This window comes from Colias philodice, chromosome 2 (genome assembly GCF_061535455.1).
Source record: "Colias philodice isolate Cphi_HAF_F1 chromosome 2, ilColPhil1 Martin Lab GWU primary, whole genome shotgun sequence".
Classification (NCBI taxonomy): domain Eukaryota; kingdom Metazoa; phylum Arthropoda; class Insecta; order Lepidoptera; family Pieridae; genus Colias; species Colias philodice.
Genome location: NC_143087.1, coordinates 7,459,762 through 7,472,482, shown reverse-complemented (window position 1 = coordinate 7,472,482; position 12,721 = coordinate 7,459,762). Strand labels below are relative to the sequence as shown.

General features: G+C 33.3%; 2 protein-coding genes across 5 annotated transcripts; both read left to right on the top strand.

The window, feature by feature from the left end:
• The first annotated feature begins 1,611 nt into the window (after nt 1–1,611).
• Nucleotides 1,612–2,829, top strand: Wdr82 (WD repeat domain 82). Its single transcript, XM_089705790.1, has one exon. It carries the CDS (start codon nt 1,833–1,835, stop codon nt 2,778–2,780), a length of 948 nt encoding a protein of 315 aa, XP_089561916.1. The 5' UTR covers nt 1,612–1,832; the 3' UTR covers nt 2,781–2,829.
• Nucleotides 2,830–5,483: 2,654 nt separating this feature from the next.
• Nucleotides 5,484–10,866, top strand: Pss (phosphatidylserine synthase 1 homolog l(3)77CDf). Of its 4 annotated transcripts, none has more exons than XM_089706159.1 (8): nt 5,484–5,620; nt 6,044–6,239; nt 6,717–6,975; nt 7,065–7,375; nt 7,454–7,708; nt 7,885–8,107; nt 9,202–9,299; nt 10,204–10,866. In XM_089706159.1, exons 2-7 carry the CDS (start codon nt 6,076–6,078, stop codon nt 9,247–9,249), a joined length of 1,260 nt encoding a protein of 419 aa, XP_089562285.1. In that variant the 5' UTR covers nt 5,484–5,620; nt 6,044–6,075; the 3' UTR covers nt 9,250–9,299; nt 10,204–10,866. The 4 variants fall into 4 exon arrangements, with proteins under 4 accessions (XP_089562285.1, XP_089562261.1, XP_089562277.1 ...); XM_089706135.1 differs by lacking the exon at nt 5,484–5,620 and adding an exon at nt 5,653–5,828; XM_089706151.1 differs by lacking the exon at nt 5,484–5,620 and adding an exon at nt 5,653–5,834.
• The last annotated feature ends 1,855 nt before the right edge of the window (nt 10,867–12,721 follow it).

Below are 12,721 nucleotides of genomic sequence, written 5' to 3'. Positions count from 1 at the left end.
CGCGAGCCGCGAGCCTAGCCTGTCTAGCTATAATAGGTGTTACTAAGTGCAAAAGTTCATCATATAATGGCTCAGGGCTCAGGCATCCTTAAATTATTACGCAAGTCTTCCTTCTACATCGTAACTCCTTCATCAAATTTACGTGGGATAAACGCTCTCTTTTTGTAAGCCAGTTTTTCACCCACTTTTTCTGATTTCGTTTTCTTCTTTTAGTTTTATGAAAATAATTTAATATAATTAATATGAATGAATATAATATAATTGAATATTGGCGAAGGTATCTTTGAATCACGCCAAGGAAGTTTCACTCCTGACGCGTGGGCTCGGAGCACACGCTCTTTTTTTGTAAAGTACCCTCAAAATATAATAGTAAAAACGAAAATGTCCTTCAATTTTTGAACATTTGTTTTGTTAGAATGCTTTTTACTTAAAAATTAGTGCTGGTTATTAAATTAAAAATGTCTATATTTAATTCCTGAATAACATAAAATTCCCTCCGTTGATGACATAGCGACATTCGATATCGGTGACACGCGAGAAGCTACTGACCAAGCTCTTGCGTGTGTCACCGACGTCGAGCCGAGTAAGTACGCGAACTTTAAAACCGCGATTTTAAAGTTTGTACGTCTGTCAGCCCTTTAAGTGTAGACTTGTTACAAGTGGAACAAGCCGTGTGTAAAATAAAATTATTATATTTTGGTATTATTTACTTTTACATGTATACTATTTATATATTGTAGTATACATATATTTATATATTACACACGGCTTGTTCATTAAATATTCTAGCGTTTTTTTTAATAGCTTGTTGCACAAAGTATTTTGAAATACTTTGCACAATTTTTTAAGTTTTAAAGATGCCTAATTATGCTAGAATACAATTATTAATATAACATTTAACAACGTATTTTCATATATTCGGATAAAATGCGTAGGTTACATATATATAAACATCGTACGTTCCATGTTACACTAGGTATTCTTATTAGTTCGCAGTTCAGAATGTATACGTGGTACCATTGCATACATTAAAATAAAAAAAAATGTATGCGTGTACTAGAGTACACACGTAAGAAGTGAAACTTCTTTATGACCTTAAAAATGTTACGAGTATGGCGTAACGCAAAAATATCACGCGTACGGCGTAACGCAAAAATGTCACGCGTACGGCGTAACGCAAAAATGTTACACTAAATTTTTGTCCAACCCCGATAAAGAAGTTTCACTTCAAAAATGTGTGCGTGTACTAGTGTAAAAAGTGAAACTTCTTTATGACCTGATTTTTCAAAAAATAATTTACTATATGCAACTTTACAGAAATACGTCGAATCACGCGTGGTAGGGATAAGAAAAAGATGGCCCGTAACGGAAAAATGTCACGCGTAACGAAAAAATGTTACACTAAATTTTTTTCCAAGCCCGATAAAAAAGTTTCACTTCAATAAATTTGGACACAAAACTTACTTGTTTGTAGTTGTGTTGGTTTAATGCTCTCATATAACTTAATTCTGAAAAGCTTCCAAGCACAGCCAGTAGTTGATCTATGGTTTGGCACTATATTTTTTGGACTTTTACTTATCTGTACAGTGAATTGTTGAATTAATGTTCTATTCTCTGTCACTAACTCACTAATGATCGATTGTTTGGTAATGTTTTGTATTCGATTGTCGGCGATCGCAAAATATAATTCTATTCAAATTATTAGTTGATTCTAATGATTTAAGTTTTGGAAAAGTTCATCAAATGCTGGATAAATAAACTTAACATTTAAGTAATAACATTTATGTTTCAATCGTACTTTATAAGTTAAAAAGATCTTAAAATTATAACCAATGATGAAACTAGTGGATCAAGTTGTGAGGAGTTTTAAGGTGGCAAAAGTTTTCCGAGAAAATACTGATAAAATTAATAGTATAGACTTCTCACCGAGTGGAGAGACTTTAATATCGTGCAGTGAAGATGACCAAATTGTTATATACGATTGTGAAAAAGGAACGCAAATGATAACTGTAAATAGTAAAAAATATGGTGTTGATTTAATCCATTTTACACATGCTAAGAACACTGCAATTCATAGTTCAACCAAAGTTGATGATACTATAAGATATTTATCATTACACGATAACAAATATATACGATATTTCCCAGGACATACAAAAAAGGTTGTAACATTGTGCTTATCACCTGTGGAAGATACCTTCCTGTCAGGTTCATTGGATAAAACTCTTCGTCTCTGGGATTTACGCTCTCCAAATTGTCAAGGTCTTATGCATTTATCAGGTAGACCAGTTGCAGCTTATGACCCCGAAGGGCTAATTTTTGCAGCTGGCGTCAATTCAGAAAGTATTAAATTGTATGACTTAAGATCATTTGATAAAGGACCATTTGTAACTTTTAAATTAAATCAGGAAAAAGAATGTGATTGGACAGGTCTTAAGTTTTCTCGCGATGGAAAAACAATGCTTATAAGTACAAATGGTTCCATTATAAGGTTAGTTGATGCCTACCATGGGACTCCACTTCAAACATTTACTGGACATCTTAATAATAAAGGAATACCAATTGAAGCATCCTTCAGCCCTGATTCACAATACATATTTAGTGGTTCTACAGATGGAAGGGTACATGTCTGGAATGCTGATACTGGATACAAAGTCTGCGTTTTAAATGGTGATCATCCTGCACCCATTCAATGTGTTCAATTCAATCCAAAATATATGTTACTAGCATCTGCTTGTACAAATATGGCATTCTGGCTTCCAACTGCAGATGATGTTTGAATATGATTATTAAACTTTGAGATATAATATATGTCTTTATATTTTTCAATCACTTATTCGTTTCATTCTTAATAAATGTTTATCTACTATTGATTACAGATATATGTAAGATAAATTAATAAATATGCATTATAATTTATGTAATTCTTCAATTATATACTAATTATCATTTGTCATAAAGGAAGAAAATTTGTTGTTTTTGTTAGAATTTAATGCAAAAACTCCTTTCCAATTAAAAAAATGTCATACCATTAGAAAGATAGATCTACTAAGTTTCAGGCTATATTTTATTAATCATACTGACATGAAATACCTAGTTCTTTAATTATTAGACTGGTTAATATACCTACTATTAATAAAGCTGACAAACTACCTATTTGTGTTTGCTTAAATGCACTCATTTCAGGAATTCCGAAGGTGTTGGGGGTCAAAATATAAGTAACATATGAGTGCCTAAAATAATACTCATAAAATGAAAAAATGTTCTTAAATTTTTATAAAACAAAATAAATATCTACCCATAATATTAAAAAAGTGGAAAATTTCCATATTTATTACTATTAGTGTAAGTAACTAGCTGTCTGCCCCGGTTGAATTTTTTCATCTACAATATCTTAAGAATAAAACCAATTCAAACTAAATCAGTTCAGCCATTCTTCAGTCATAAATAGTGTAACTAACACAACTTTATTTTATATGTGATGTGTCTAAAATAATTGTGAATGACCCACCCTATTCTCTAAATTTCAGGCTGTCACGTGACACAAACGGTCCCATACAAATAAGCTGAAGATAAAAAAGCTTTTTTTATAGCGACAACAAAATAAAACAAACGAAATTGGTACATCATCTCTGAAAATTTTAACTGTCTCTATCCATGATACTACTAAAAATTCAAAAACACTAAATAAAATTATATTGTGCACCAAAAATATTTGTTTTGATAAAATATGATCTATGGTTATATACATAAAGTTGATTTTTCCACGCCGAAACTAACCAAACACGGTCCGAGGTCTCCCTAAGGGTGCACTCACACACATCAGTCACCGTCACGGCACGTCACCGGACAGGATTAAAAAAAAATATGTATCAATAGTTCTAGTATGACTCTGTTCCCACACGACAGTCGCCGGCACGAAATCTATCAGTGACGTCACCGGTCAGGCACGTCAAATAATCTTTCCATACATGTATCATACTTTTATCCCCACTCACCCGGTGCCGTCACGTCTCAGTTCAGTCAGCGTCGTGCTACCGTCAATAATTGCTACATGTTCTCTAGCGTGACACACGTCTAATCACTGACTAACCTGATGTATGTGTTCAATGATTCAGTCAAACCGGCGACGTGACTGACGGACAACATGACGGTGACTGGTGTTTGTGGATACGTACACAAACCGTCACCGATCAGTCATCGGTGACTTGACGGTGACTGATGTGTGTGAGTGCACCCAAAAGAAGGTTGTTTACCGTTTTGACAAATCATTACTCAACCAATCATTGACGTTATATATATACTAGATTTCCGCCCGCGGCTTCGCCCGCGTTTTCAAAGGAAATCCCGCATAGTTCCCATTCCCGTGGGATTTCCGGGATAAAACCTATCCTATGTGGTAATCCAAGTAATACCCTCTATATGTGTGCTAAATTTCATTGTAATCGGTTCAGTAGTATTTGCGTGAAAGAGAAACAAACACACACACACACATCCTCACAAACTTTCGCATTTTTATTAGTAATAGGATTTTATGAATGAGAATTATAATTTACGGCGCTTACATTTTTACAACGTGAGTATAACGGCTTTGGCACAAATTAAGTTTCCATTTGCAAGAAAATGGCGCAAGAAATTAATGTCCCACAGTCTGTCTGACAGCAGCTTGCAAGTCTACTTGCAGGTGGAAACGCGGAATTAGACTTGCAAGCTGCTGTCAGACAAACTGTCGGACATTTCTTGCGGAAGTTTTCTTGCAGATGGAAAGGCGGCCTACTAAATACTGATGAGAAATCTATAGAAAATGTTTTAAAGATGAAAGAAATGTAATGCATCCTCACTCATCCTCAGCAATAGACGGGTGGAAGCACAGGGTGGAAGGGATTATGTTTTACGTAGTAAACAGATTATGTATTTTTTTAATCGACTTCAAAAAAAGGAGGAGGTTCTCAATTCGGCCGGTATATTTTTTTCTTAGTTGTAAAGTTTACCACACTTCGTGGGAATCAAAGTTGATCTCCATTTTCAGGATCTACCCGATTATAAATAATAATTAAGGGAGCGTCCATAAATTACGTGAGGTGTTTTTGTCCATTTTTTGACCCTCCCTCCCCCTCTGGTGAGATATCATGAGATTTTATTGAACCCCCTCCCCCATCCCCCCATCTCACGTGAGATTTTTCAAAATGTGGTTTTCTTTTGTTTATTTGTCATTGTAAAAAGAAAAAAAAATGCTTCGTGCTTTTGTTTACGACTAGTTAAAAATAGTAATTAATATGTATTGCTGAAAGTTATAATAGAATATTTAAATCTTAACGCATTTGGATTAAATGGACCAAAAGAGTATTTAATTTGTTTTGTTTCAATTAAAAAAAAATTGCGTGATATTTGCCGACACCCCCCCTCTCCCCAACGTAAGGTTAGATGAGATTTTACTCGACCCCCTCTTTCCTTAAACAACTCACGTAATTTATGGACGCCCCCTAAGAAAAGGATACGCATGGATAATGAACGTGTATCAAAATTTAATAAATGAATAAAGAATAGAGTCTCTATTATAAGTTCAAGAACCAAATGATAAGGATCCACACAAGGATCGTACCACCAATCAAAATCAGATGTAAATCTTAATTTTTTATCTACATGATCTACATAAATTTTCCAATTTGTCAAAATTTTGAAGTGTAGTTGAAAAGTGAAAAAAGACCCGTATCAAAGCATTTAAAATATCGAAAAGAGCTTGAATTTGAAAATCATTCACGAGTTTATTTTATGAAAATATGATGGAGGTGTAATAATTTTTTAATTTAATGAATAAAATTTATCAGGTGATGGTAAATCTTTTTGATTAGTGAATATTAATATAAGTTTTTTCTTTAATTTATGAAATTAACCATTGTTCCTTTCATATTGAAAGTAAAACCTAGAATTTTTTACAAGCATTTTGTGGTCATTCTTTTCTTACGTTTAACATTTTATACTTTCCACTTAATTCATCGTTATTCTTTTGATTTTGATAATATTCTTTATTTATTTATTTCAGTTACATAATATACGATTATAAATGAAAATACCATGGAGGGTGGTAGTACAACTGGATCGGATGAATATAAATATGCGTTTAGTTCAATAAACGAAAGACCTGTAGACGATATTTCACTGGAATTTTTTTATAAACCACATACTATTACACTCTTAGCTGTATCAATTGCGGCAGTTATTTATACAGCATTTGTCAGGTATTAACTCAATATTTTATCCTGCCTTTTATAGTCTAATGTTCCAATATTATTTCATCATAATTGTGATCACGGTGTATAGGAATGTAATTAAAAAGTATTTATTTTAGGCTCAAAGTATCTTCAGTTACAAATCATTTTGAAATGCTATGAAGGTATATATTAACATATAGGTGTAGTATCTTAATATTGTCAAATGACTGTGCTTTGGTTCACAAGGGTTCGCATGCAGCCCGTATTTCCCGCAGTGCCGGAGCTGTTAGAAAACCTATTATTATCCAATATTAAACTGTATGTTGGATTAAATATAAATATTGGTGAATTAAAATCCTTAAATGATTTTCTTTTAATTATAAAACTTGTTCCAGCAGTTGGAAGTGGTGGGAGATGATAACCTTAACCATATGTGTTCCCGCTTCACACTCATAATCCCTAATAATGGCATATTTCTAAATCAACACCTTACTTTTTTTTCAGAGATGAAAGTAATATTCAAGACAATATATGGTCTGGAATATGTTGTGTAGTATTTTTCTTTTTAATAGTATCAGTACTTACATTTCCTAATGGACCCTTTACGCGACCTCACCCAGCTGTATGGAGAATTGTTTTTGGCATGTCAGTGCTTTACTTATTGGCATTATTGTTCCTTTTATTCCAAAGTCATTCATCAGTCTATGCCATAATGTATTGGATTGATCCAAACTTACGCAATTTCCATATTGACATGGATAAGGTATGTTGTATTATAAGAATTGAAATTTGAAATACTTCTGTAGTTTTTTTTTGGTGTTAATCATTCTCTCATTTTATTTATATTTTTAGGAATATGCTGTGAATTGCACTGATATAAGTTTGTCCAGAATCTGGTCACACTTGGATGTTTTTGCTTGGGGTCATTTTTTGGGATGGATGTTTAAAGCGATATTATTTAGACATACAGGCCTTCTATGGGCTATCTCAATAATGTGGGAAATAACTGAGATAGCATTTGCACATTTATTACCGAATTTCTTAGAATGTTGGTGGGATTCAATCATCCTAGATGTTCTTATATGCAATGGATTTGGAATTTGGTGTGGTTTGAAGATATGTAAGGCTTTAGAAATGAGGGAGTACAAATGGGTTAGCATCAGGTAAGTTTAACAATATGTAAATAAAAAGCTGGAGGAGCTAATCCAAATGATGTTATATGTGTCTTGTTTTTGTTTTAGGGACATTTCTTCTACAACTGGTAAAATAAAGCGTGCAATTCTCCAATTTACACCAGTGCAGTGGACACCTGTGCGTTGGTTAGATCCAAACTGTACATATATGAGATTCTTTGCACTCAGTCAGCTTGTGGTGTTTTGGCAATTATCAGAATTGAATACCTTTTTCTTGAAACATATATTTGAAATGCCACCATCACATCCTCTAGTCATAGCTAGACTTGCTCTTATAGGTGTTATTGTAGCTCCATCAGTTAGGTAAGTATTTCAAATACGATTTTTTTAAAGGGGTAATAATGGCATAAAATCTTGTAAATAATGATTATCAACTTATTTAATTAATGGTGGTTAATAATCCAAATAAAATAGTATTATATCCTTAATCATGCATACTCTACTTTCCGATTCACATTTTTTTTATTATATATTTTCAGACAATATTATACTTATGTCACTGACCCTAAATGCAAAAGAGTTGGTACCCAATGCTGGGTATATGGGGCTATAATGGTTACTGAATCAATGCTCTGTATAAAAAATGGAAAGGAACTTTTTGGTCAAGCTCAAGTGTGCAATGTTATTGTATGGCTAGTCATCCAAATGTTAGTCTCTGTTGGCTGTGTTTATGGTGTTGTGTTATATGACGGATATTTTAAGGTGAGCTGCTAAAAGTTTAATTAACTTTTCTGAACATTTGCATTGTAATATGAAGGAAATATAATTTTTATTGACTATTTATATATTGTGACTAAATATTTTAACATTTATACTCGGATTTTTAATTAGATAAAGTAAACTGACAGCAGCTAATGTCACTTTGTAAAATAATGTTGCCACATTTAAAGTAATAGTGAGGAATTCAGTTCTCATTCAATCAGATGAATGAACAATGACTGTGAATAGTTCATCATTTCAAACTATAAAATAACATTATTTCTAATTATAATATATAAAGCTACATAAGATATAAGTTACTAGTAGAGTGTAATTATAATCATTTTTTTATTTTTATTGTTACGCTGTTTACGTTATTGTTTTTGTAATTTTTTCGTTAATTGTAACTAATTACGTTGTGTTTGTTGTCATTGTTGTGTTTATTTGATGTTATATTGTTACAAACTAAATATTCACTAGACGATCGATTCAATTTCATTCATTCCCGATTTTCAATCATTCACTTTGTGACAACGCTATTTTTATTTCATCAAAAACTGACAACACAGAAAACGTCAGTTTACTTTATCTAATTAAAAATCCGAGTATAGATACTTTGTATTGATATAATCAGTTTATAAAAATAATCTTTTGAATTACTGAAATTTTCGAGTTTACTCTATTTAAGTGTAATTTCTTAAATTTTCCAAAAAAATAATAAAATTTTATTTTCATTATCTTTGTATTCATGAGATTCTCAAACATATTTTTTGAGTGGAGCGTTGAGAGAAAAATTCCAAGGTCGCATCATGGCTAGGTACTTTTACATTACTGCTATTACTCCATGACGTGACTGTATAGTCATGTCTGACGTCATGGAGTAAGGCGATGATTTTGGTATCTTTGAAACATTTGGCAATTTCACTTCTTACACGTGTACTCGGCACACACACTCTTTTTATAGAAACCTATTAATAATGCTTTGTCCAGTATATTTCTAAATTAAAGTGTATTGAATAAATAACCTCTTTGGTTACACTGTTTGTACCTACATTCAATAATTTTTCTTTTATCCAATCTTTCTCTTTTGATTTCAGCCAAATAGTTTAAGCTCTAATGCAAGTACTCCGAAGAAAGATAACTAACTAAAGGTGCCTCCAATAGTGGAGTAGTAAAAATAAGTCACTAATTAAAGGTAATTCAGGCAATACAATTTTATTATTTTTTCTCATTTGGCCCTTTACTTATACTAATTCACAAAATCGGTAAACAAGCATATAGGTATGTATGTACCTAGAGTTTTACAGATTTGGACTACTACCGTACATAAAAGTGGCTTATTTAGCTCCTACACTTAAGAACCGTTTTGCTAGTCACTTATCGTGTAGCCAAGCAAACAAACGAGTTGGATTTTAGACGATAGCTGTAGGGCATTCTAATACGCCTGCCACATACTCGACGAGTGGTATGGGAAGTAACGAGGAAAATAGGCAGAGACCGTGTGGCAACATCTCGTCATGCCACTCGTCGTGCTCATCGTCCTGCTCACTGCTCCCTATTTTGTCGGCTTTTGCGCGCGAGTCAAAGGACCGGCAATACGAGTGCGAGTGGCTGGCCACATAATCGCGCGATCGCAGTTCGCATCGAGCGCAAGACGCACACGCATAGTTTTTTTTTTTTTTGTGGTGTCTCTCAATGTTAGCCAGAAGGGCTTCTACATTTTAACGCGGACGCGGGGGTGAACTGAAGGTTCACCCTGGTAGCGACATGCACAAGGGCGTCCCCCCTTTACGGGGATCTCGAATCTCGGCTTGAGCTGTCGCTTGAGTGGAGGAGGCCAGAAGGGCCCTAATCGGACGGGACACGCATAGATAATACTGTATATCGCACACGTATGCAAAATTTGAAATTATGTCGTCGCCAAGCATGGAATGGTCAAATGAAAAACAGCGCACGGACGATCTTCTTTTTTCATACATAACGCTCGGTCGGAAGCGGTCCGACACGAAATTCATGAATTGAAAGCGCTCTAACTGCGTGCATTTTTTAATTTTTTGTGTGTTAAGTGATTCTTATGATTTTATTATTTTGCTTTTCAGGTAGCTGGTACAACCATGTATGTACGAAGGAGGATAGTGGTGTGTCATCAAATTAAGTAGTTACAATTTATTTTAAAGCTCCTATTTCTGCCAAATTGTTTTAAAAGACAAAGCTAGCTTACTTTATTCGTAGATAGGTAGACTATTAAAATTAAAAATGTATAATTTTCACCTTTACGCGAAAATATATGTTATTTTTATTTATATTATGGAATAACTTTATTATATTATGGGTTTATAAGAAAGCTTCAAAGATTATTAATATTTGTTTTGTCTAAATTATGATGTGGTCGTAACTCGTAACTCGTAATAATGCTTCCAATGTAATTGAATGTAAGTTCATGCTTTGCTTACAATTTTTATATAAAAAGTTATTAATGATTGATGTTATGTATTTAATGGCTCAACGTGATAAGCGCTCAATGAAAACGCAAACATAATATATTTGATCTTATAAGTATAAATTTTACTGCACTTACTGCGTGTACTGTGTAATAATTTTTAGCACTTGAAACGTCTGGCATAAGGCGCATAGCTAGCGCATTATTTTGATTTCACCAAGTGTTTAAAATATATATATCATATTTATGCAGATTTTCAAAACTTGTTTTCAAGTCTAGTTTATCATAACGATGTCGTTTCTGTTATGCAATATTTATTTAATATGCCATATGCAATATTTATTTAATATACATATGTACCTATATACATATATATTATTGTGAAGTGTTGTCCCTGTAATTGAATACTACCTCGGTGCGTATAAGAAAGTCGAATAAAATGTATAAATTGGTGGGTATTTTTAGGCAATAAGTAGAGCAATATCAAATAATGAACATTTGATGAAATTTGCGCCTGTGTCTTTCGATGTGTCTTTTAGATTTGTTCTCTTGCAAATCATATAAATACTTCTGGAATAAAGAAATTAATTAATAAGATTTTTTTTTAAGGAATAGCATAAATTCGATCACGAGGCGGGGTCCGAACCCGCGTCTTTCTGCCATTCCGGGGCGATGCCTAGTCTCTCAGCCATCCGTGTGATCCTCCGTAATCCTGATGTCCTGAGTAATCATTGCTTATTGGGTTCGAATCCCGCTTCGTGACCGATTTTTTTCCATTCAGAAAATGTCTGATAAATAAGGTATTTGAATGCTATTAAATTGCTATTAAACTAAATTGTCATTTGTTTGTATCGATTTTTCGTAGTCATGAAAAAATTATGACGTATCGTATAATATTATGTGACTTCTTGATAATATAAAGCGCGTCACACACGGTGAAGATACTATAATATTTTATCTTAAGATACGGTAATATTTTATATTATAGTATCTTAAGGTATCCGGTATCAGCGTTCTGACCATCATTTTTCTTATTGGCATTGCGTACTAAGACCCCTGCAGAACCGCCATGTTACAACTGACCCGAAATTTTGTGGGTCTATTTAGAAAGATACGGGCCACGATTGATGCTTGGTATATTTGCATGTGTTTATTTTATCTGAAGTGTGTGAAACCTAATGGTTTGAAATAATTTAAATGTACATATTCTTTCTATAAAATATAGTCGAATATTTGGTCTTTATATGTATGTACTTGAGTCTATAAAATAATTATTAGTAGGTATGTGCTTGATACAATAGTATCTTTAATTTTGCATTAGATTTGTATGTTAATAATGGACGCCGTACTGACCGCGGTTGACAGATATTTCTTTAAAATGAATTTACAAAAATTTTTCATGAGACTTTACCATTAAACGTTACCGTCACATTCCTATTCTTAGTACATACTATTAATGTTTGAAGTAGGTACATATCACAATATTATCACAGTACTACAATATTTCCTATAGAATGGCGACGAATGTACTTGCACAGAGAAACGGGGGGGAACTTGTCGGGCGACGCGGGCCGCGTACTGCAATCACGCTTAGTTTGCAGTACCTAGCGCGAAAGGACGACGCATTCGTATTTTTTGTGTAATAATTTTATTATACTTACATGTTCTATAATGGCGCGTACAAACTGTTCTGTGTATGGATGTAAATCTACATCGAAATCCCAGAAGTTATTAAGATGTTTTAGATAGATTGTATTTGTATCTATAGAATTTTAATCAAAGCTGTGTATACGTGTATGTTGTTATCGTCATCCTTTCGCGCTCGGTACCGCAAACAGCGTTTTTGCAGTACGCGGCCCGCGTCGCCCGACCCCCCGTCAGTTCTCCGTTTCTCTGCCCAAGTAGGTATGTACATTCGTCGCCGTATTTTAGGAAATATTATAATAAGTACTTACTGTGGTACATAATATTTGTATCTTCACTAGACGTAAATAAGTTAAAATACCAAAAAGGTAATATTTCCACTTGCTAAAATGTTAAATCTGGTATCTGAAATCGACGTATGGAAAATCTGTTTAAATTCTTACAAAATATATATATTCAATCATTAAATAATTTTTAATATTGTTTTGTCTAAAAAAAAGACCTGTAATTTCATTCAGAACTTTAGCCTAAAT

What these genes read in the sequence shown, in the direction of transcription:
- Wdr82 (XM_089705790.1), top strand. Translation starts at nt 1,833, where the DNA reads ATGATGAAACTAGTGGATCAAGTTGTGAGGAGTTTTAAGGTGGCAAAA.
- Pss (XM_089706159.1), top strand. Translation starts at nt 6,076, where the DNA reads ATGGAGGGTGGTAGTACAACTGGATCGGATGAATATAAATATGCGTTT. An exon ending in ATTTATACAGCATTTGTCAG is followed by an intron (nt 6,240 to 6,716) that starts GTATTAACTCAA and finishes CTTTTTTTTCAG; the next exon opens with AGATGAAAGTAATATTCAAG. An exon ending in TACAAATGGGTTAGCATCAG is followed by an intron (nt 7,376 to 7,453) that starts GTAAGTTTAACA and finishes TTTTTGTTTTAG; the next exon opens with GGACATTTCTTCTACAACTG.